The sequence below is a fragment of the Dermacentor andersoni genome, chromosome 2 (genome assembly GCF_023375885.2).
Source record: "Dermacentor andersoni chromosome 2, qqDerAnde1_hic_scaffold, whole genome shotgun sequence".
In the NCBI taxonomy this organism is placed as follows: domain Eukaryota; kingdom Metazoa; phylum Arthropoda; class Arachnida; order Ixodida; family Ixodidae; genus Dermacentor; species Dermacentor andersoni.
Genome location: NC_092815.1, coordinates 203,664,018 through 203,689,664, shown reverse-complemented (window position 1 = coordinate 203,689,664; position 25,647 = coordinate 203,664,018). Strand labels below are relative to the sequence as shown.

The window sequence follows — 25,647 nt, the reverse complement described above, 5'->3', positions numbered from 1 at the left end:
CCGACAGCCATCCAGGCTTATCTCGTGCACCACCTATACTTCCTGGACTTTGCAAATATATGCCAGTCTTACTGCTCCTTTTCCTCTGAGGAACGAGAACTTTGTCAAGCGGCCTAATGAGTAGCGATTTTCCCCCTTTGTTGTGTGCAACGAGAGTTCTAAGTTATCTGTATGTATATTATGCACGGCATTCTGCATAGTGGTGTGCTTTTAGTCGAACGTATTGGGTTTTGCGTAGTGTGTGCACTTCTTTGGCGACCGCGGTGGCTCAGTGTTTTCGTGGTTACGAGGCAATGATAGAACTATATTTGGCTGAGGTGCAGGTGCAAAAATATTTAATTATGATGCGAGAATTATATGGCCAAAATGATTTTCCAAATTATTGGTGTCAAGGACTTCGAACACCTGGAATGCATCAGTATTGACTACTTAGTCATCTTGCAGGTAGCGGCCTGTTCACAGTCATAGTGATGAGCATAACTACCGTGCCATATAGCCGGTTGGGAGAAATAAATTTCACACACACCACAGATGCGTCTGCGTTCGAAGTATAGCTATCGTACATTGGCGCCTATACGAGTAATCGAAGATGAGTCAGACAAAGTGGCGCCGCTAGGCAGAGTTGACTCTGCCTAGCAGTGGATTTTCAAGTGCTTCAGAAATGCAATAAAGCAAAATACAAACTTAACGTGAAGCAACGTCCTAACTTTGTGCTTGGAATGGAATAAAGCTAAACAATGGCTACTGTGCCTTTTTAAGTAGAAATGCTGTTCATTGGATACTGGGCTTTCATAAAATACAGCAAAGATTACGATATTCCGTAATAAGAAATTTGAGCGCAGCTCTATAGGTGTTTTTATTTCTCGATATATTGGCTGGCGCGGCCAACCTGCCTCGTGCGGTGCGGCACGTTGCAAGCGAAGCGAAGTTTGGCGTGACTGCATCGCCAATCGGGAGATCGCGAAAGGGAGTGCGTGGGAGACGCGGGGGTGCGATTTACAGCAGCCGCCGCAGACTGGCCTCCGCGCGCTACTCTCGTGCCATCTCGTAGCCATCGTCGCAAGCAGAGCCCACCACGCTTTTAATCTCGCGGTTTCGCCATACCCTCCTCCACCAATTTGCGCCTCATGGTTCCGCTGCACCCTCCTTCTCCGCTTTGCTCCTCGTGCTCTCTCCGCTATCACTGCCTTTCATCCCAGGCTATTGGCCTCGAGCTCCGCCACTGGAAGAGCTGGCGCCACCGTCGGCGTGACGTGGCATGAGGGATCACGTGGACACAGCGACCGCGTCGGCTGCTTCGGAGGCGCCGAAGCGAGCTGAAAACGAAAGTTTAAAGTCCCAGCTGCGCTGCGGTTCGCATTAAGTTGGTAGGCTTTACCACCTTGGGTGTCTGCTTGACAACATTTGAAAGTACTATAACAGGTAGTGGCGGCCTTTCGAGGCGGGCAGCATGGTAGACTGCTGCTCAGTGCCGCAGTGCCCGACGTACGCAACGGAGCCCGGTGTCAGCCTTATTCACACGTAGCCGCAGGACAAGGAGCTGCGTGAAACTTGGCTCGCGAAACTTAGAACCGGCAGACAGCCATCGGCTGCAACTCGGGTATGCAGCAAGCACAGAGGCGAGGAAGATTTCTACTACGGCTCCGGGACTGCGATGTTCGGTGAGTAGCAGAAAACGCGTACTGAGACGCTCGCCCGCGCCCGCTGCCCGGGTAATGCCATGATGGTTTGGTCTATTAACTTGATGCTAGATACTGGCAAGTTCACTGGAATGGAAAGGGAGCGGTAAGACGGACATTAAAAAAGGCATGGGATATGGTCATGTTTCTGTTATGAATTAATTCACTGGATTACGAGCAAACAGAGGGAAATCGCACGCTGAGAAGACCGATAAACATACAGTGCGACGCAACTTGAGCAATAATATTGACATGTCCAACAACTTAGAAGACAAAATAGATTGAATCGTAGCGACGGTGTATCACAGTCGCCGTAGGCGTCGAAGTCTCTATAACGAAATTATATTTGAACAGTTCTGATGGCGTCCACGCAACAATGGTTGCTAGTGTACTGTGAAATGCTCGTATGCTGCGGCCTAAAGCTCGCGGCACGGTGCGAAAACGCGCTCACAGTGAAAGCAAAACATTGTGTGCGGACATGCATGCAGACGCGCAGTCGGTCGCTGCGGATCCGTGCGATCGCTGCAGTTAGACTTCATTCTGTTATGCACCATTTGGTTATACAGACAACCCACTATAAGAACATATTTAACATGGTTTACTCTCAGCGTTTGCCTACCTTTCATGCACGAAGCCGGTTCGGGAGACTCCATCGCGCCGACAGCGCGCAGTGGCGTTTACTGTATGTATTCGGTAAAGAGATAGCGTTTGTAAACGATTCTGTGCTCTCAGTTTGCACAAGATTATTATATCGACAGACAAAAACTTCCCTCGTTTTGAGAGTACTTACATAAATGTACAGGAGGGCTGCCGCGTGGTGTTTTTATTGAGGGCCGTAAGCGAAACCTACGAGCCGCGCGCCGCCTGATCCCTCATACTACACAAGGGAGGCGCTTCCGACAGATGGCGACTCCGTAACTCCTCGTTGCCATATATTTCTGTCTTTCATCCTTCGCTGTGATCGTTCGCTCGGTTACGAGGGACACCGACGCTCGCCGCAGAAACGGGCGCCTAAGAGCTGCGCTCAAAGACGTTGCAATGACTTTCACGGTCAGCCCTGGTGCGAGAAGATCGCAAACAGAGCGCGTTGTTGAATCACACGTAGATGTTGCTGTTACTTCTTTGCTCAACATGCTTGTCATAGCAACAATTCGTAAGCAGATAGCAGTAGGTGTGTAGTATTTGTTTCTTGCTTGTATGGTGTTGTCCGTCGCAAGATTTGCGAGAAGGTTTCTGAGCTTAGAAGGCACACTGATATTGTCCAGATCGGTCTACGTTCGGTACGATTAAGGTAAATTACAGCAAGAAAGCCATTTTAGAAAAATAACCAGGCTACCTCAACTTTTACTTACGCCGCACTTGAGGTCCTTGATATTTGGCTTGGCCTTCAAGAACATGTCGGGAAATATAAATGTAATCTGCATGTTGGTGATCTGAAATGTAGGATGAGATTATACAAAAGTAACATGCAGTAAGTGAGTTTTAGGCGGATCCTTTACTTCAACTTCAAGATTTAAGAGGATGATTTTAAATGTTTCCGTCTATAGATTGTGTACTCATGTGATCTCTTAGTGCAACGACGTTTCAACTAATCGCAGAATAATTTGTCGTACTTACAGGAACGCGTGAAAGCTTATTGACAAATATGAGGTGATTCTTTCTTTCGAAACTAAAGTGAATCGCGACGTAATATAAATTTGAGAATCTGACAAAACACTGCGCAGGAAAACATATTTGAAGGATGCCTGCCTACAAATTGGTAAGACATCTAGAGATGACAAGGCCGCCAAATTACATTTTACGTGGAATTGCGCCATCACTACTGCAAACTGCTAATTCGATAATCAGCCATGTGAGGTTAAGCAACGTTGTGTTAAATTAATGTACTATTAATGTACCTATGGAGATAAGTGAGTGTTGATGTGTTCTCATCTGGTGGGAATCACTTCAGGCGTGCGCCTTGAGAGAGCATGCAATGCCTGCGTATGAAGGCATACGGATGTGTTCCACCTTTAGGCGCGATATCTTTCATAACCACCAAAAATTTCGTAAGTTCGTAGGAATTCATTGTACTCTCACGCAAAGGTATAAACTTTTGTTTGAGGTCACCTATCCGCACGGGAAAAGTGTTACTATGCCTTGTGATTTTCGTGCTCGGAATTTACCATGGAAATATCTAAAATTTCCTGTCGCTATACTTCGCAAGCAAGCAGCGCGCGTAGAGCGTCGGCGAGAAAGGGTTGAAACGATGTACCTTTTCTTTGACCAGCTTCGTTTCTTCTTCATCCAGCCAGTGTATACTGCCCGCGAAGCGTTTCATAACACCCTTGAGGTCGTCGATCCACCACGTGAGCTGCATAATTGAGTTCTTCAGGTAAGACATGTACGTGCATCGAACAAAACGAAGACGCTGTATTCACAGCTCTCATGGTGACCAGTAAGGCCGACAAGTGGGCTAGCTGTTAACCAATATTCCTTTAAATGAGGACAGGCCACAAAAAGCACGATGTAAAAAAGAGAGCGGATAACACGAACGCTGCCAACATTCTTGTTTATGTCGTGTTTATTTTATGCGCTTCCTTTACCCTCGCCCCTATTTTGCTTTATAATCAGGGTGGTCGCCTATCTGCTGAATGCCTTAGGTATTTCATAATAAATAGCTGCAGAACTGCATTTCGGACCTTGGAAATAGACCATATTCAAGAGTGCTTTTTATTCAATGGCATTGACACTTTTGAATTAAGCTTTTACTTATTCGGAGGCGCAATTAAACAGTCGCTTCGAGCGCACCGTAAGCATAGACCGAGATTTGTAAGTACATCATGTACACTTAGACTCTAAGACATCAAAAAAGTATATTTTCGAACATCAACGGCTGATTGACAGGGCGCAAGAAAGTAGATATATTTTCTTGGATACAAGAAAGGGGGGTGGGTAAGGAAGGGGCAGGGACATGCAAACCAGATGACATAGCCTGATGTCATAGGTTACTAGTCTTCTCTTTCGCGCTATTATACGGTGACTGAAGGTTACCAACGTTACACAGAGTGTCTAGGAAGTCTCCCATGCCCAAAGAATGGCAAAACGTGAAAGGAGAAAACTGTACGGGCTGTGAATTGTCAAGTAATTGGAAGATATCGCGCGCCAAGCACCACACATCTGCTGAAATTTTACGATTGCGTGAGTTGTTTTGTTTGCTTGAGCGTAAAAGATCAATTTATTGCCACTTTGCTTTTTCTCAGTCGGCGACTTTCTAAAACAAGGTTTTAGATAACAGCCGCTGTTTCCTTGCCTTAAATTCACGGAGCGCTCATTTAGAAACATGGCTGCATTTTGCAACTGCTATTGGTAGAGAGAAATATATAAAATTGCTTATCTTCCATTATCTTGCGCGTCTTCAAATGCGCGATGTTGTGGCGCCCATGACAACCGATCCCTCGATAATTGTTTAGGCACTTTCATTTGTGCTATATTGAGATGGCAGCTAAGAACATACAGCGTGTCCGCACTATCATGCCACAAGATTCAAATATACGGAAATGCCAGGTATCTGGACAGAACCACGTTAATACTGTTTGCCGTCGCTTGGAGAAACATGACGTTTAACAGCGCGAACTTGAACAAAGGACGGCGAAAGAGACAGACGTAGGCAAGCGATCACTGCAAATTAGGCCCAAGAACGACGGTGCTTTTCACGAAATCATGTAGGGAGACATTGTCGTCGGTGTGTACAGAAAAACCGCCGTGTTCCTTTCCTGATGCCAGCGCGTTGCGGCGGAGACAAGGCAAGGCCCGTAGCCACATTTGTTCCACCGTGTGGTCGTGCGTGCATTGATCACCCGCCAGCTTCTCTTTTTAGCTCCGATGCTCGTTTTTTCGCGCTGTATCTGGACGTACAGGGAATCACGGTGCAGGCGTCCTTGCCTCAGTTACTCAGACCGCAGGATTTTACAGACCCTCAATCCGTGACCAGTGGATGGGCTGAAACCATCGAACACGATCTGTGCCACTAGGTACACTGCTTGGCACGGCACGGATGCAGAATGAAAGCACGCGAGCGCGGCACATGGCGATGGCTATGAGGCTTACGAGCAAGGGCGAGGGCGTGAGCAGCGAGTTATTAGGGCCCGAAGAAATATAAATAAACTGTGTGAGAAGTTGAGTACTTGAGTAAATAATTAGGATTCATTATGTAATCAGAGGTAATACAAAAAATAATCTGAGTATCTCCAAGCAACGGCAAACAGCACTGCCTTGGTTATGTCCAGCTGTGTGGAATTTGCATGTCTAAATTTGCAGTTAGCGCATGCCTGCGTTCGTCTTTTTCGCCGTCCTTTGTTCAAGTTCGCATTGTTAAACGTCATGGATCAACAGCAACTAGCTTGGCCGCATAACTTGCTTGGAGATAGATTAGTTTTTCATTCCGCCTAAATAGATAATTAGTCTTACATAATTAATCAAATTCTCAATTATTAAAATTAGATGAAAAGTGTTAGTGAGAAAATTGTAGAAGCAACATGAAAAGCTCCCGATACAGCTTTCTCTTGCTCAATACCTTTTAAATAAGAGTGTTTTTCCGGGCGTGAAAGAAGCCCGCGAATACACGTGAAACTGCTATAGGGCTGGCCGCTCGGGACACTTTGCGTGTATTCGCGGGCTTTTTTCATGCTCTGAAAAAACACTTTTACGTAACACGCATTTAGCGACGGAAAGCTGCATCGGGAGATTTTAATGTGGTTCCACAATGATCTAATTGACACTTTTCACCAAATTATAATAATGGACTACTTGCTTAATTATTTAAGAATAATTATGCAACTAGGCGGAATGCCAAAAATAATTTAAGTGTCTCCAAGCGACAGCAAACAATACTACGTTGGTTCTGTCCAGCAAAGTTGCATTTGCATACACTTCAATCTTGGTAGACGTTAGTTGGGACACCCTGAATACTCACCATACTTTGCAGGATGCCCAACAGAGGTACATTAAGGAAAGTAATCGAGAATACATGCTGAAGGGCAAGATATGAGTGATTTGGCATAAGTGCTCATCAATAAAAAAATCGGAAAACCATAACACCGCTTTAGTTTTGGCGCACACAGCCACCAATTTTTGACGTCGAAGGCGTAATTTGGTATGTCAGCGTTTCTGAGCAAGAACCCTTGGCAATTATAAGGTTAACACATGACCTGGTTTCCCATATTTGCAAAGGTTTTACAGAAATATACAGAATAGTTACGCGCAGTAAGGCTTGTTAGATGTCGCGTGCTTGGTGGGGACTTTTTGTACGTGTGAATGAACAAGCTGAGTGAAGCGGCATGAATAACGAACGATAATTATTCGCAAATAATGGGCCGTTCGGTACATTTGAGTGGAATGAAATTAGCCTTGTAGAACTTCTCAGTTATGAAACAGAGATAGTGCGTTTACTAAGAGCACAACGCTTCACTCCTGAAGGGGGATATGCAGAAACTCATAAAGAGAAGCTAACAGCGCGGTGTATCACTCTTTCGTACAATGGCCTGCATTATGCCTTTAGCTTCGTTCAAGTCACTAGGCTATGTCCGGGTCGCCAGGCGCCAAGCTATTCATGGTGTTTGCATACGAAGCAAATAGCCGACAGCGGAGGCGGATAGATGCGCCTATCTTTCCTGTCTTGCCTTGGCGTTGTGTTCAAGCACCACGCCTCTGCAGCGACTGCACCGCCAACGCATGCGAGAGAGCTGCCTCCGAACCGCTACAGCCTTTTGCGCGAGAGGACGGCAGTTACACGCTTGGAGAGACCTCGGATACGCATTTTAACGTCTTATTTCACTTTTTGTTTCTTTACAAACGACTGAACCTGTTGCAACTGTGCTATTATTACTATAGCGAAAGAACGGTGAATATCTCTACTGATCGCATGAACTTTCGTCGGCTGCTTTGTGCATCTCGCACGAGCTTTACGCTTACGTGAGCTTAATACTTGTTTTCCTGACAAGGCGAATAAGGTCAATAGCCGGCGTCATCTCTTTACGAAGGCATTTAGCGATGCTGAAAAGATTGAACGAAAAAAAAAAGAAGAGAAAAACGTGGGCTCACGTTCTGCGTGACGGCGCTCAGGCTGGTGGAGTTGGCCAACACGTGCGCCAGTAGGGACGGTATGCCGTACGGGCAGGTGAACTCGGTGCGACGCATGCAGATCTGCGGCCTGCGCGACATGTCCTTCGGCGAGTGCACTTTCGCGCCGATCAGGGTCCGGTCCTTGGCCAGCTCTTCCGGGAAGAGCGGCATCAGGTAGATCAGCAGGAAGAAGCCCAGGTAGTTGAGCGCCCCTCGCCTGTGCTTGCTGCGGAGCATCGGCACGAGGTCAGAGGCGAATTCGGAACGCTCTTTCTGTGAAACCAAGAAACCGACTTGGGTACCTGGGTCACTGGCTCTGTGGTTTGATTCATATTCGATAGGAGAATTCACTGAGTGGAATTGTTGTGCGTTCCTTCTTTTCGAACGCATTTGGCAGAACGATGTCGTATATGTCGAGAAATTGTTCGAAAATTTACATTTTCTCTCAAACACTTTTATTAAAAGCGAAGATATTTATTCTTCCCGGCATCTATGAGTAACCGATGCCAGAGCAATCGGTGGGCAACCGTCCTCAGTTTCTTTAGGAATGGGGCAGTCTCCGGTTGCTCCGAAAGAAAAGAATTCTTCTTTGTTCGGCACATTTCGGCATATTTAGTGCGTACAAGTCACTTTGACGTGGGGGGTTCTTGCGGTTTCGTGGCATTTCGTAACATGCAGACAAAGTGGGTGCTGCCAAATAAATTATGACCAGAGGCCGACGGCTAATAGGGCAAAAGTGTACAGTGAGAAGGAATTACTTTAATTTGTTTTGCTTAATCACGCATAATCAGCTTGCACACGTCATTGTCATATGTGGAGTTTTGCGATTCTTGTGGCGTCACCTGACAGACAGACGAAGCGGGGGTGAACCGAACACTTTTTCATCAGCCGTGCAGGACTAGTTGCAGAAATTAAATAGAAACATTGGAATAGGTTTAAGGCATAACATCACGGTACACGCCAGGCAAGCACACAGGGGTGGGGGGGGGGGGGGGGCTGGGGGGCCCGCGCTCCCCCCCCGGAGTTAAGCGGCATAACCCCCCCCCCCCCTCCTATCCGCCCACGCCACCACTCCTCACACACATTCCTAAAGCGCAGACAAATCAATCTACTCGGCGGTCAACATTTTGCTGCCTTTTACAGCGAAAGCAGTGTTTGACTAACTTCTCTATTTTTTTTCAGTGTCCGTTAACAGAAAAAATCATCGAGTGGGCCGATCCTGGTGATAGTGCAAAAAGGGTCTAAGATCAATGGCACATACCCCTGTGGACTCGGGAACCTATAAAGCGCCCTCCAGAATCTTCGGGATGGGCCCACGTATGGGGAGTGCTTAACGCCTGCTTCAACTCCACCGCGGGTCGGCCCGGCATTGCATTACCTTCAGGATGGACCCTGTTAGGAACCGCCTGCAGAGGTGCCGATATGCAAAGTTTTCCAAGCCAGCTGCAGAAGTGGGGTTGGGGTTTTCTAGGAACCGACCGCCAGTCTCCAGCCGAACGGCGCCACTTGGTCTACTGTGGAGACTTGCTTTGAAAGGACGACAAGACGTCATTCCACAGCCTCTTGGCGTCACGATGTCTGCTGCGGCGACTGACTGTGTGAGGAGGACAATACGCCGAGCCAGCAACTCTTCGTCGCCGGAATGCCGGGACGAGGACGGGGAACCAGGCTTTGTTAGTGAACTCACCATCACCGACCTGGTTTGTCGCGAGTGGGGTAGTTCCTGAGGGAATGTGTTTGGCGGCACCGTCCCACGCGTCTTTCAAGACACAAGACAATGGAGAACCACGGCGGCCACTCTGCGGGGGACAGCTCGGGGATTAAGGGCCGGATTCTGAAATACTATTAACCTTAGACTGTTTCCCTACCTTCCGCAAGGAGTCCTCCATGCTACCTAAACGTTAGACGCCCTCAGAAGGCCACCTCAAATTCTAAAGGATTCCTTTCGCCTTCCCTGCAGACGGAGCGCCTGACCAAACGAAGTGTTACGTTAGAGGCTTCTGGTTTCGAAATTCCTTACAAAAAATTCAAAATATTTGTGATGAATTGCTAAGGGAAAGTGCCGGGACTGTTAAAATTGCATTTCGACTTCTATACCGGTGCATAAATTCCATTTCTTTGGTTAATAACGTAAAAATATTTCAAAAATGATGCATATGGCAGGAAAAGAACTCAGTCTAGCAATTATGGCAGCAGCTGAGTTCGGTTGGTCAGGCGTCGCTTTCTTTTTTTTGCGTGCGCTTTGTTTCGTGTGTGCGTGTATTTGCCGAGAATACCCCTTTCCTGTTTCGGAAGACTTCTGCGTCGTCTCCACTGGGACTTTTAATGGGTATATAGTAGAATCGATGCACCCAGTAACCTCAGGGAATCCTCCGATTGAATAGAACCTGGTCATGACTACCCTCGCTGCACTGGCATTTGGCAGCCGAACGTACTTGGGATAGAAACGTAGGCATATAAGCTGTGTCACCTGCCAAATACATCGGCACACAGAGCGTTGGGATACAAACACAAGGTCACCTACAACAGTTTGCATGGCACCCGTTCCGTAAAAACGCAGTGCCATGAGGACCTTCAAGAGAGCAGGCGGCGGCTCTCCTCTGTTGTCAGTGTTACAATGCAGTTGCAGCTCTGCCAGTATGGCTGTAACAGCTCGCTTGGAAAAACGTTACCGGGCTAGAAAGTCCACTTCGTCGTCGTATTCCAGTGGATTCTGCCTGTCAATCAGACGCCGGGCTGGAGTCAAAGGCGGAGGCTTGTATGGGGAGCGCTCAACGCCTGCTTCACCTCCACCGCGGGTGGGCTCAGTATTGCAATACTTCGGGATCGGCCTAGGTATGGGGAGTTCTTAAGGCATGCTTCCACCTCCACCTGGGGTCGGCCCGGTGTTGCACTGCTTTCGAGATTGGCCCACGTATGCAGGGCGCTTCACGCCTGCTTCACCGCAGCCGAGGGCCGGCCCGTTGTTGCACCGCCTTCAGGCCTGCCCGCGGCAGAGGTGAAACACCTTGCTTTTCGTTTGAGAGCGTTTTCTGTCGTCAGCTTTCGCTGCCATTCCATCTTCACTGTGTGGAACGGCTGTCAAGTTTTTCACTCCTTTTGGATGGCGATAGTTATCGGCATCTCCTGGGGTGTGGAGGCCAGTTTTCTCATCGATTCGGTGCCCGCACGATTAAGTCAAGATGAATTCAGTTGTCACCACCTATTGCAGCAGGCAGGGCGTATTTTATTATTTTAATTATAATAATTTATTTTATTTATAATGCCCAACACAATCTTTATGTCACCATCTATTTAACGATCACGCGCATCGCTGTTGCTACGTTAGTTCAACCTTCTTTTTTTACACTGATCAAGGGCCAGGAAAGCGACTCGATTCGTAGTCAGCTGGTCTGTATGCTAGTGGAACGAGTTGTGGCCGGAGAAAACGCCAGTTGCATTTAACTTTTCCTTTTGCTTCATTATTTCCTGGAGTGACGGCTCGGCGCGACGCTGGCAGATCCTCGGAGCCATATACCCGCGATACGGGTTAGATGAGGTGGAAAATAAATTACTGTGAAATAGCGTCCATCATCAGGCCTTGCAATAACCATTCAACGCATAAGCAATATGACTGTCACCCCTTACATCGTCTGGTTTTTCCTTAATTCTACAGCTCTTCTCGTGCAAAATTGGCAACTGGAAACAAGAGCCGCAAGAAGATGAGAAATTAAGCGATCTACTAAGGGAGGAAAAGCGAAAATTGTTTGTGAAAATATTTATGGATCAACATCTCTATATTTAAAAAGGAAGTAGAAAAAACGCCGCCGGAAGGGGAGAATAATTCCGTGTGTTTTGAATGGCTCTTCTACAGTTATCAATCGAGCCGCCTGACGTAGCTACTTCCCTGTTGTGGTAATGGGGGTGTTTTTCCAACCTTCCGCGGTGGGCGCAGTGCGTCTAGAACCGCAGCGTCCAGCGCTCTACGCGGTTGTACGGGACTGGTCACCACGCATCGTTACGCAACTTCCAAAATAACAGCACGAGTAGATTATGGCACTTGGTAGAGCAGTAAAGGAGGGATCCAAAATAACTGTGATTGTTCCGCAAATATACATTTCTCTATAATTCTTTCAGAGATAATTGAAAAAACGCTACCGGAAATCTTTATTTTGCACTTTAGCTGGTTAACTTGTTCTTGGCAAGGTTCTTCCTGCGCATTTTTCATGCGCGAGTCCATTTGATGTGGTTCTTTGTTTGCCAAGTAAAGAAGAGGTGTATCTCACAGGCGTACCTGTGACATGCACGTTATTTCAATTCTCTTTTGCGGGTTTACGCGCCTTTATGGCGAGTGGTGGGCATTATTCAGATTTGTAGTAGTAAAAGTACCCTCCCCCTGATTTGCATAGAAAAGTTACCTTGGGTTGGGCCCGCCCCCCCAAAAAAAAATCCTGCGCACGTGCCTGGTACACGCTATAGGTAAACCAATTTCAACAGTTCATATTTTGGAGGCATAACAGTAGATTGTTGAATTTACGCAAGTCTCAATTCTCGACGCTTGCGGACCAATAAAATATCTACCGTTGCGGTACTGTCATGGATTCGGAGATGAAGCTTCGTGTAAAGAGAACGTGTCTTAGAACATGTAATAAATTAATATCTTGGCAGATTTGCCTACGCTATCACTGAATCTTAAGCCTTGAGCGATTTACTCAAAATAATCAGTAATACGACATCGATTTTAGTCATACTGCTTCCATCACAGTTGCTGCAATCTTTATTATGACGGTTGCGATGCTATCGGACCCGTAATCGTGTCAATTTTCTCATCGTTTCTGTACGAGATTCATCTTCAGCCACTGTTCACTTTGTCTGTGTTTGGTACTGTTAAGACTGCACTAGCCAACATGCTGTTTGTCACGCACAGGAGGCAAATGCGAGAAGTACGTCGGAACGATAGTCGGAGGGAGTTCGCACGCGATGCCGAGCACTGCCAATTTCCCGTAACGAGCTCCCCTCGTCAGAGAAGCAGCGCCACAATTGGAAGAAAGAGTTGCCAAACTGGGGGGAGGCCGACAAGACGCGAAAGGCTCGTGGAGGTTTTCCGGAAGAAAGCCGCCACGAACTGGTGCTTGCCCTATACTGAGAAGTGGCGGAGAAGACCAGCTGGGAGTATAAGGTCTGCTCTCCCACTCCCACGGATGGACCCTCTCTCTCTGCGCCCGCTGGAACTGCGTGCGTCGCCAGTGCGAACTGGGTGCGATATTCCGCCTATGACAGTGTTGTTTGTGCTTCTTCATTGGCTGTCGTCATGGTGGTTTGTGACCTGTGAGTGGTTGACTACTGCCAGGAGGAAGGGTTGGAACAGAAGTGTTATAATGATGGGGCGGAGAAAAAACAAGCCGCTCGGGGCCATGGCAACGAAGCTCAGCCAGACACTCGCTGCTAGAAACTTGAATTTTTAGGTTTTTCCTACTCAACGACGTAAATGTGTTTGGTTCAAGTGCCAGCAAGCCTGTTGGTATTCAATTTCCCAAATTCCAAGCTTCTGATTTCTTCAACCCTAAGCCTCCGCCACGCTGCCATATAGAGCTTGGTTCGAGACAACATAGCGCCGCAACACCAACTATTTATGTCAATTATTAATGTACTATTTCCTTCAAACTTTTATAATTTTATGTGCAGGAGCTTGAGGCTGTCGATTCCAAGTCTTATTTCCATGTGTCTTCTCTTCGCCCATGACACATCAGAGTTCTTCACAAGAGCGTGGTTTTACTTCAAGGCCATCCTTGGCATCTAATTGTGCCCAATAGTATTTGCTGACGTCCTTGATCGTGTCAAGCTTTTTTAAGATTATATGTTTTCTCAGCACTACCCGTATCTCCGTTTCCTTATCTGTACAGCACCTGCCCAGGTAGCCCATTGCCTAGGGCGTAGCGTTGTGAGCTCAAGGTAGCAGGTTCGACCTCGGCTACCTTGGCCGCACTTTGATGCGAACGAAAAGCGCAAACGATCGTGTACTCAGACTTGGGTGCAGGTTAAAATACCCCTGGCGGCCCAGTTAATCGGAGCCTGCCGCCGTGGCACGCCTCATAATCTGACTGCGGTATTGGCATGTTTACCTGCCATAATGTTTTTTTTTTGGTTACAATCAATTAAATTTGTCAGAATGAGCCTTACCTTATGTACCTGGCTCATAAAGCACCTCAGCTTTCCAGAACTTGGCCGTTTCTCTTAGCAAAATGTCGTATCATTAGCGCTCGCGCAGATCACATAAGGAAGAAGAAGAACGTATCGTTACACGTATTTATCTCACCTGCTACTTCCAATGTAGGAAACGAAGGACTCAAAAAATGGTCGGTTTTTGACAATGACCTGGCTGTCGTTGGTGAAAGTGTGAATACCATCGTACATGGTATTCAGGAAAGTCACCCAGTTCCACTGCAATAGGAAAATATTTTTTTTTTAGAAATAGGTTGGCCTCGCTTCAATGGGCAAGACCCGCAAGCCGCGCTAACTCGAGACAACTAGTTTACTCCTACGAGAGCACTGCGCCACTAATTACGATGCCATGCAGCCAGCCAGCCATATTAAATGAATATTAAAGTAATAGAATGAAGAAATAGAAAATTAAGTATTTATATCCGGTTACGCTCTGCACGAAGTAATAAATAATGTTTCAATACCGTGCTCAGGAACATCCTTGTGGTTATGTCCACGTGAAGAACAGAAAAATACTGGGCGCTTATAAATGCGCGAAATACTTTGACGCCGACAGCATACAACTTTCGATGGCGAGTATTGTATTGGGGACGCAGCTACATTCACAAAAGTTGATGGGCCGAAATAACAAAGTCCTCTTGGTCACTGGCCGGTTGCCTTCGCTAATAATATGCCAGCGTCAGGGTTGGCTGGAAAATTCTCTTATGAACAATTGGAGCGTATTAGATTTGTGTGATAATGAGCCGCGAAGGAAACAGGTCCGAGACCTAAAACTCAAGGCTGTTCCAGGCATACATTGTTCACTTGCACCCGTTCGCCCTGGCAAACTCGAGCTCAGCTTCGATAAGCGCGATGGTGAACGATGTATGCCTGGCCCGAACTATGATCACATGTCGTCACCTTGTCATATTTTTTTATATCTCCCCCCCCCCCCCCCTACACCCTATCTATTTGTATATAAGCGCGTTCTTTAACAGTATTAAACAGTTCGTGGTTTGCGCTACGTCCGTCCACGTCCTGTCCTTCGCTTAATATCATCAGTCTGAAAGTAAGCGCAATATAACCATGAACGTTCACCAACTAGCCCCCTTCATTGCTTTACTCCACTGCTCATTGAGTAGTCCCTAAGTAGTTTCTAAGCACTCAGTAGTCCCTAAATTTATGGACGCTTCTGTATCTATATATCATAAGTATAAAAGTATAGCCACTGCCGAATGCCACATCTATACAGTGTTATACCCCTGTCACACTGGGTGTTTTAATGTCATTCGAACCGAATGGCATTAGCATCGAATTACATTATCCGGTTGCTACACAGCGATATTTAATGCCATTAGCACCGAATGACTTCCGCAATCGAATGAGTTCGAGAAACTCATTCGGCTTCGCGCTCGGAGCGAATGTGTACTCTCAACCCCAGAAACTAAGCAAAACAGGACACAGTATTTGCAAATTGAAAACCGTACTCGTATAGAAATAATAACGTTTGCGTGTTTTAATGGTTTTGTTACTTTAATAAAGAGACAAAATATGTGCGGCCGGCTGTGGCAAAATGTTGTTACTCTCCAGCTCAGCAGCGTCTGGCCGCCGCCCATGCCGCCGCCACTCTGCTCGTCGGCCATAGAACGTCTAATCGCTTCCTCCGATTATTACGACTTCTCGTAATGCAAAGTACGCAGCAACTAATCGCTTCACCTACTGCAACTTAGCGTCGTCGTCCAGCATCGTCATGTCAGCCATTTTGTTTGTTTTCAATTTATCGGCTACTCAGGTGGCTAAGCCTTGTTTTGGCTTATAGTGGCCACATGGTCTCAAATAGAACAACTTTTTTTTATAGGCATTACTAAAATATTTATTTTCAGTGAAGTGACGTCCCAAAAATACATTTAAATATATGGATTGCTTATGCAAGTACTTTATACCTACCTTGTTCTACTTTCGGTGCCACGTATTTTTCGGAATTATCGCCATTGATATCGCCACCGAATGACATTAATTTTTCGAGTGTAGCACCTCCGCGGGCAAATGACATTCGTTGCACCGAATGCCATTCGATTCGAATGACATTAAAACTCCCAGTGTGACAGGGGTATTATTGCAAGTATTTATGTTTAGACGGAAAAGACTGGCTGTCTGAGCGGCGTAGCGCGACCTGTTAGGCGCACTGTGAATGTGGTGAATCGCATTTTTGCTTGAACGTTATACTTGACCATGTACAGTTGCTCATGTGAAGTATTCGAAAAGTGTGCTAAAAACTATTATGATATTTGAAAATAGTGACCATCCGTTTCGAGGCCCGAATGGCATGAAACACTTCGAAAAATTAAGTTAAGATCTTTAATATTTGCACATTCCTACTAATATGCTTTTCCTGGGCGCCACAATAGATATTTTAGATAGACTGTTGCAGTTATCAAAATAAGAAGTCTGTGTGAAATGATCGACGTTTCAGCCATGAGCAGCTAATACTAAGTCCATATGTGCAATAGCACTACTTACACCTTCTGTTACTGGCATGTCCTTTAATGGCACGACGTTTTTGTCTAACGCTTGGCTTAGGGACATCTGCGAGAGAAAAGAAAACATTATCGCCTTCATAAAAAATGTTCATGTCCCTCGTCAACCGTGCGTACCTCTCTTACGTGGCCGATGAAGCTGAACGATTCTTCAAGAATGGCGTCAGTCGCGTTGGCGAGGAGTGGGAAATACTTTTCGAAGTTTGTTTTCAAATCTAAAAACAGCATCCGTACGGTGTCTGTCTTCGCACTCTTTGTCTTTATCTTAAACTTTACGACTTCACTGAATAGCTGGAGAGAAGCATATACGGACAATTTCAAGACTCGGAAAAGAACAACACAATACATCGCAATGCAATTCTATGCACAATAGTCGGTAGAAAATTTGAGTGGTAAGAATGGTTGATTGTAGAGCTCTCGTCTTGAAACAGTTGCTAAATTTAGCTCAGTCAGAAGGAACACAGCCTAAAAATGACGTGAACGAGAACTAAAGAAGCAACGGTAATGATGCTTAATATAAGCAACACCAAGTCGGCTAAATGTCACTTATGTGAATCGGCAATTATGTCTTTCGCGAGTAGCCAGTCATATTGCCAATGAACTTGGATTTAGATGAACAGGCCGTGGTCCCAAACCACACATTATGCCGTCCGTTGTGTTACTTTATTGTCATTCAAGTTCTTGACGAAACAGTCCGGGTCAAATAATGCAAAGTGATTTGCAAAAATACCAAAGCCGGCAGTGGTGGCGCTGACAGTTGGAGTCTGTTACTGGCATGTCCTTTAACGGCATGACGTTTTTGTCTAAGTTTTGTCGTCATTTGTCACCATTTCTTTCAGGACGAGTGGTCTCAAAGCAAGAAAATATGGCGCAAGTTCACGTATATTTGATTTTTTTGTATTCTTTAGATGGACTGCGAAGGTGTTCCATCACCAAGTGACAACGACAATTACAACTTCAGCGACAACGAGCCTCTGCTGACGAAAGTTACAATCTACATCGGAATCGTAAGCAACATTTCAAGCATTATAGCAATAAAAAACAGAACGTCGACAAAAATGGGGTTGTTTAAAATAAACGTTTCGGCTTCTACACGGAAGCCTTGTTCACTGAGCCTTCAGATTAAATCCGCGTCAATAATTGCTTCAGGCATCTTGCGTATGTTGGCGGGAGATCGCCATCGTTTCGATTAAGCGTGTGTTCACAGGAAAGACACGCAAGCAGAACGGTATCTTCATTTCACTTCTGTAAACACTGTGGGCCACAAGCGGTCCGTGGCTTTCTCATTAACAGAGAGAGCCCAAAGGATTTATAGCAAGCCAGAAGACTCGGTTTCCTATTTGACCTGCATTCGACGCGAGCTCGGCGCCTGCAGCTACCCAAAAAGCTTTAACGCTTCTTCATAAAAGAAAGAGCCTCGCGCCCTAGGGAACCCCGTGATGCCTGCGGCCAACGGCGCGCCGCCATCCCGTATGTTCCCGGCATCAGCGAAGGTTTGGCACGTGTCCTGCGTAAATACAACGTGCAAGTAGTCCATGTCCCCAGCCGCAAGTTACGTAACGAGCTTGTCAACGCCAAGGACAAAGTAAGAAAAGAAAGGTTCCCTGGCGCTGTAATAACATACCGTGCGCGGATTGCCATTATGTCTACATTGGTGAAAGTGGCAATGTTGAGCGGTGCCTGAAGGAGCCCATGAACGATGTTATATAGAAAAAAAGTCACTTCCAGTGCACTCGCTGAACACGCACAATCCAAGCAACACGATTTGAACTGGAACCTAGCTTCAGTCACCGCCCAACACACACACACAAAAAAAGAAAATTTGACAACGCGGCAGTTTGACCATGCGCTGATTGAAGCTGAAGGTTTTATGCCTCTCAGCTCAGAAAACAAGGCTTCCGTGTGGAAGCCGGAGCGTTTAAAAATTTTAGACAACCCCATTTTGGTTGGCGTTCTGTTTGTTATTCCTATTATGCCGCGACTTCGCGACCAGACGAGATTTCGTCAATCTCTTCATTTCAGCATTTCATGCCTTTGATATTCTGACTGCACTGGTGCCGACGGCTGCATGTACTCCAGATACCCTGCTATACATTTTTGCAAATTAACCTGCCTAAAATGTTTTTCGCGGTTGTAGTTGCTAACGCTTCAGCTGCCATTTCTACATTGTTCTGCGTACGTTCTCCTTCAATATGTCGCCACGCCTTTATCTTACTTGTAAACTTTCCCACCTGAATTAGAGTAACAAGGTGTGACGTGCTTCGAGTGTTATTACAGCTACCACACGACAAACTTCTAGAGTTACAGAGCCTTCATTTAAAGGGGATCATCCGGCTCAGAAGTCATAGAAGTGTCCGATTTGCTGCGGCGTATTTAAAGCGAAATGTGTGCACTCTATATAAGAAAAAAAAGAACTGTCCCTTGCTCCATTAAAGGAGGAACGGCGATTTCCCCTACGTTGTTTCCTCGCTCATGCATGGAAGCAACGGTTCCTCCCTCTCCAAGTCCAGCATGACCGACCCCAGGCAAGAGAAGCGATGGATGTGACTAGGCCTACGAACTGTGCTAGTCCGCAGCTGGAAAAAAATTGGAGGACGCTCAAGCTTCGCCTTCAAGAGTGGAACGCGATAGCGTTATCGCACCCCGTTCGCACCACCTACTCAAACACGCTACGCCAGCCAAACGTCGCGATCGGCACAGATAGCCGGGCCCCGACGCGCCATGAAGGCGGACCCGATCATGGGGCGAGTGGCGCGCCACGTGTCGGGGCAGCGCCGCACATTGCGAGGAGGGGGTCTTCTGTGTTCGCCGAAAGATGGCTCTGCGTGTGCGCAGAGCGCAGAAAAAATGTAGCGGAAACGTACTTCGCTACTCGTGAAACTGCGACTTCTGTAAGTTACATGGTCATAATTACCGATATACACCGCAGTATAACTTTCTACGGCACGTTTCTAAGGCAACACCGCATTCACTAGAGGCGATTTTGTCCCTTTCGGAAGGAACGAACTCGTGGCTGAGTGGTAGCGTCTCCGTCTCACACTCCGGAGACCCTGGTTCGATTCCCACCAGCTGATCTTGCAAGATCTTTTTTATTTATGAAGTGCCTTCTGGGATTTATCGCTCACGGCCAACGCCGCTGACGCCGACGACACCGGCTTTTCTGCGACACGAGCTCCTTAACGCTGTCGCGTTAATGACGTATGCGTCATTAGCATAGTGTGCGTTACTTATATTTGGAAAAAAGAAAAAAAACACTCTCGCTACGCTTTCTTTGGCGCATACAAGGAACCAGGTGCAAGTACGACACTATTTTGTAGCGATGCCTTCTGCTCGACTGCCCCCACTTATCACCCACCATTGACGGCCGGCTGATCATGCTAATAACGCGGGCGGAGCGTCGCTCTAACCACTGTCCAAGGGCGAAAAGGAATGGCATCGCTAGAACTCCGCGACGTTGAACTTATGTAAACATAGGGATATCCATACATCAATCCGTCGCGCGCGCGCGCACGCACACTAATGTATGTATGTATGTATGGATGGATGGATGGATGTTATGAGCGTCCTCTTTGGAACAGGGCGGTGGGTTGCGCCACCAAGCTTTTGCTATTATACTGCCTAATGTCCTACCTAGGCTAAAAAAGAAAGCTATGAACTCCCACAACCAAGTTTTCCTACCCCCTATTGCGAAGTTTGATATTGTACGTCTCCGTTTTTTTCTCGGGTCACTACTTTTCTTCCACCAATCTTCCAATCGCCTCTTACTAATCTCTATTGCGGACATTTTTACTTTTCCCCTTCTCTCGCTGAACCCAAGTGCTTCAAGGGGGCCAGTGGTGCCTAAATCGACCGCGGGGCAGATGTCTTCACATTCTAATAAAACATGCTCCATCGCTTCCCTAGCTTTACCGCAGCAAGCACATGATTCTTCTTCCTTCTTATATCTCGCTTTCTAGGTGCGTGTTTTAAGGCATCCTGATCTCGATTCGAAAAGTAGTGAGCTTTTCTTTGAGTTATCATAATTTTTTTCTTCCCTGATTTCGTTTTTCCTCTTAAGTAGTTACTCATAGCAGGTTTCTTTTCCATTGCCGCCATCCATGATATAATTTCAGCCTCTCTGACGTTTCGCTTGACGTTTTTCACCCTACAGGCCGCATACCTGCTCGTAAGCTTCCTAGTTGTTTTCCTCCACTGTGAATCAATGATACTTCCTGTTCAAATATTTCAACACTCCCCCAGCACATTTACCTCCATATTCCTCAGTCGTTCTTCATACTCAATTTTACTGAGAGCTTCCCTCACTTCTAAACTAGTCCAGCCCATATCACCCTGCACAGCTTCATTTGTAGTCGTCCCGTGAGCGCCCAATGCGAGGCGACCCAGCGACCTTCGGTTCCCATCGAGTCCTGATTGTACCACTGATTTAAAGCAAACAACCGTATTTCCAAAAGTAAGTCCTGGAACCATTACACTTTTCCACGTACCTCGGAGGACCTCGTACCTGTTGTAACCCCATAGCGCTCTGTGCTTAATTATGGCTGCCTTTCTCTTCCCCTTTACTGTTATTGCTTTTCCCTGTGTTTTCATATATCCATTGCCTTCGTTTATTCCTATACCAAGGCATTTATATTTCTTACCCGAGGTATTTCCTAGCCCTGTATTGCCACTATCTCTTCACTGTTTCCATTGAATACCATAACACCTGATCTTTTAACACTAAATTTCAAACCTAAATTCTTGCCTTCCTGTCCACATATATTAGTCAAACGTTTTGTAAGAGATTAAACGCGATATTACTTCCTTCTAGCGCCCTCTCCATCCTCACCATGTACGTCATAAACAGCAGTTGGGATAAAGGGCACCGCTGCCTCAGTCCCTTGTTGATATCAACTTTCTCCTCGCTGCTCATCCCTTCCCATTCAACGCAGACGGTATTTTCTACCGTTAACAACGTTTCGTACCGTCTATCGTTAATGTGGATGGATGGATGGATGGATGGATGGATGGATGTTATGAGCGTCCCCTTTGGAACGGGGCGGTGGGTTGGGCCACCAAGGTCTTGCTACTATACTGCCTAATATCTGTAAACAACGCGGTTAGCGCCACCTGGAGAGGCTTCAAATTACTAAGCCATATATATGTTACTGCGCGGCCCGTAGATGGCGCTAAAAGCTACAAAAAAAAAAAAAAAAGAAAGCGGACGTCCCATTTTGCATTCTCTGTTTGGCAAAGTGACGATAGAGCAACACACAACACAGACCATCCAGCGACCGTGCACAGACATACTATGCACAACAGAGTAACACAACCCATACACTGCTCCAGTTACGACAGATCAACACAACACAGTATACTGCGCAGAACAGAGCAACCACAACACATGACAAAGGGCGCATACAGAAATACTGGCTGAAACTGGCTAATATCTATAAAACAGAGAATACAAAACAGTTCGCACCGTACACAATCAAATGCGAATAAATTCTACAAAAAAGCAAAACAAAAGCACGCACGTTAGCTACCCACCCGGTTTTCCTTGTGGCAGAAACGACTAGCTGGTGTTGACGAGCACAAGACGCATGAGCACAAGCAGCTTCTGATGCAGGCACTAATGATTAAAAAAAAAGACTAGCTCTACGAGAGCATACATCAGGGTCAAGTGAAAGTGCGTAACACAGCTGAAAATTGCAATACCTTGATTTGGGCGAGTTGTTTAATCTTGGAAGTTTTCATGAAAACGCGCTTTTAAAGGGACACTAAAGCGAAACAATAAGTCAGTTTAGACTAATGAAGCATTGTTTGAGAAACCTGCTGGCAATCATTTCAAAAGAATAGTTTGATTATTACATGAGTTAATGAAGGTCCATGTATCAGTATTTGAATTTCGCGCCGAAACCCCAGCGCCGGTACGTCAGCGTGACGTCAGGGATTCCAAAGTATTTTTTCGCATTTGGGCCGCGTTGGCGGAATAAAGGTTCCCGAAACTTGCCATGTTCAATATTTGGTTCCTTTAGAACACAATGTAGTCACTCTGTACCGCTATATATAATTAGTAGGCCCTAGAAGATGCCATCAAAATCCAAGACGTCACAGCCCCCAGGTGCGGGAACTTAAGTAGGTGTCGCCACCCGTATTTCGTTCTTGTGCTTTTTCTGGCTTACCAAACGTCTTATCGTTGTAAGAGTGGTGTTTTTGGTGTTGCAGAACGGTAATTTACTGATGCAGAAGAAATCATATTTCACTTTAGTGTCCCTTTAAAGACGACGAAGGAACACATACGACTGGACTGGCGCTACTTCCAACTGGCGTTTATTACAAACAGTCATCTATTTATGCTCTGCACATCAGGTGCATCAGGCAACGATTGCATGGTCAATCAGTTCATCTGCCTGTACTTCGACCGCGCGCGGCCGAAGTGCGACGCCCCCCTCCCTCCCCTCGCCTGGTGTCATACGCACGACGGAATACGGCGTGCTTCCTCCCCTTGCGCACGCAAGATAGAGCCGCCATCGACGGCTCACCGTCGCACGCTTTTACTCGCACACACAGCGTACGGCGCGCGAGGACCAGGTTACCACGAGACGAACCTAGTACGTACGCATCGCAAAGAAAACCTGTAGCAGCCTACAGAAAAGCTAAACACAGCACGCAGTCGCCTACTTACATCCTCCACGATGCTTCGCGATAGCTGTTCTGTGGCTGGCTTCGCCTCGTTTCTCCATGCCTACTTCGCTCAGCGTTACCTATAAATTCCTCTAGGTGGCGGTACACTGGAGCGCGCTGAGTGCACTCCTTCGTACTTTCCCAGGCACGCGATTTGCATCATCTCCAGGCGCCTTCCTCGTTCGCTTGTCCGCGGCTCACACAGGCACCACCCATTTAAAGAGCTGGCCAGTCACACTTGCGCGTAAAACTCCCAATACCCAAGATCGAAGAAAAGTGTTTTGACTTTCGATAGCGCCCATTCAAAATTCATAAAGAGGGGCATAGCCACCACATGCCTTCAGAGTGCTTTGCAAAAGTCATCTGTTTACCAAAGTATAGTGGGTCTAGCCAAGTAGACAGATTGAAACATGCAGGCTTTCCAGTGTCTGTCATTTCATCTGTCTGTGAAACATTGCTTCAAAAATTAAAACGAGGAAGGAAGTGTCCAACCAAAAGTTGGGACAAAAGACCTGCACATGTATTCCCATACCCTCACAAATTTCACATAGTTTGAAAAAGGTGGCAAACGGACCCAATGTCAATCTAGATTTTTCAGCGCCTTGTAAATTGTCAGCAGTGTGTAACCCTCGAAACTAGAAGCACCAGAAACGCTTGCAATGTCACACTAATCAGCGGACCAATTACACCGAATGCACTTCAGGTGTTCTGTATCAGATACCCTTACATTGCGGACGCGTTTATATAGGACAAACCATCCAGTGTTTCAATGACAGGGCTAGACTGCACAATAATGACGTTAGAAAAGGATATGGCAGTAACTTGGCCGAGCAGTGCAAAAAGTGCGCATGCACACCCATGTTTGGTCACACAATTTTTTTGAGGAAGAAAACACAAAAGCAGAACGCGAAATAGTTCAAGCATACCTTATAAGGAAAGCAGGTGACAAGTGCGTCAGCTGTCAGTCTTTGGTTTTGCTAGAAAACGAAGTGACGTTTCTTTAGAGATATCTAGGCACATGAACTGATTGACCATAGAATCGTGTGCATGATCTGAATCATTTACAATCTTTTGTGTGTATTGTCACGTGGTAGTGAAGGTGAAGAAAGAAGCAGTACGGTGGAATACAAAACTAGCTTTTATTGGGCGAACCTATGCCCACAAAACAGGCTACACTTATAGCACAACGAAAGCGGCGAACACAGTCGGCGATCGTCGAAAATCTGATCTGCGGGTCAAGCGGGTCGGCTTTTATAGAGCAGTCGTCGAATGTTCCAGACTAATCGTTCGGACCCGCGTGCCTTCCACAAAGTTCTACACCATTCGCGTCAGGTGATGAAATCAGATAACATAAGTCTCGGCGACAACAGACAGCGGATAGAAGCATCGATAACTTGCCAGAAACTTCGGATACATGCAGGCGCGTCCCATGCTGTGCGATTACACTTGTTAGGCGGCGAAACGTGGTTGCCCGATAAAGATAAGTACACGTGTCAATACCCCCCTCTTAAAAAAAGCATCGTCCCGATGCTACAAATATAAGAGAGCGAAACACAAAAGGACACTTCTTAAACATAAGTAACAAAAAAGAAATAAAGTCCAAAGGTCAGTTACGCGAAGCCACAAAGTTCGTTAACGCTGGTAGTAGGGCTTGAGTCGCACAACGTGGACTATTTCAGGTCGCGAGCGGCGCCGCTGTGATAGCGAAATACCGTCTGGCACGACCTCATAGTCCAGTGCGCCAATGCGTCGGATGATCTTGTACGGTCCGAAATAGCGACGCAAAAGCTTCTCGCTCAGTCCTCGTCGGCGTATAGGGGTCCAAACCCAAACACGGTCACCGGGCTGGTACTCCACGAAGCGTCGTCGGAGGTTGCAGTGTCGGCTGTCGGTCCTCTGCTGGTTCTTGATTCGCAGGCGGGCGAGCTGTCGGGCTTCTTCGGCGCACTGGAGGTAGGTACGGACGTCAAGGTTCTCCTCGTCCGTGACGTGAGGCAGCATGGCGTCGAGCGTCGTCGTCGGGTTCCTGCCGTAGACCAGCTTGAACGGCGTGATCTGTGTTGTTTCTTGTACCGCCGTGTTATAAGCGAATGTTACGTACGGCAGGACGGTATCCCAGGTCTTGTGTTCGACGTCGACGTACATCGCTAGCATGTCGGCGAGGGTCTTATTCAGCCGCTCCGTAAGACCATTCGTCTGCGGGTGGTAAGCCGTTGTCCTCCTGTGCCTTGTCTGACTGTATTTCAGAATGGCTTGGGTGAGCTCCGCTGTAAAGGCCGTTCCTCGGTCGGTGATGAGGACTTCTGGGGCGCCATGTCGCAGCAGAATGTTTTCGACAAAGAATTTCGCCACTTCGGCTGCGCTACCTTTCGGCAGTGCTTTTGTTTCAGCGAAGCGGGTGAGGTAGTCCGTCGCCACGACTATCCACTTATTTCCGGTTATTGACGTCGGAAAGGGTCCCAACAAGTCCATCCCGATCTGCTGGA

At 46.8% G+C, this 25,647-nt stretch overlaps 1 protein-coding gene across 1 annotated transcript in view; it reads right to left on the bottom strand.

The window, feature by feature from the left end:
* The window catches only part of LOC126540135 (endothelin-converting enzyme 1-like), a 78,844-nt gene extending 64,419 nt beyond the window's left edge, over positions 1–14,425 (bottom strand). Inside the window, exons 1-4 of the mRNA XM_055075887.2 lie at positions 14,077–14,425; positions 7,761–8,007; positions 3,934–4,032; positions 3,032–3,112 (exon numbers count right to left, since the gene is read on the bottom strand). Of these exons, the coding sequence (XP_054931862.2) occupies positions 3,032–3,112; positions 3,934–4,032; positions 7,761–8,007; positions 14,077–14,174 (525 nt within the window). The 5' untranslated portion in view covers positions 14,175–14,425. The remainder of the gene's footprint in view (positions 1–3,031; positions 3,113–3,933; positions 4,033–7,760; positions 8,008–14,076) is intronic.
* Between the last annotated feature and the right edge of the window lie 11,222 nt (positions 14,426–25,647).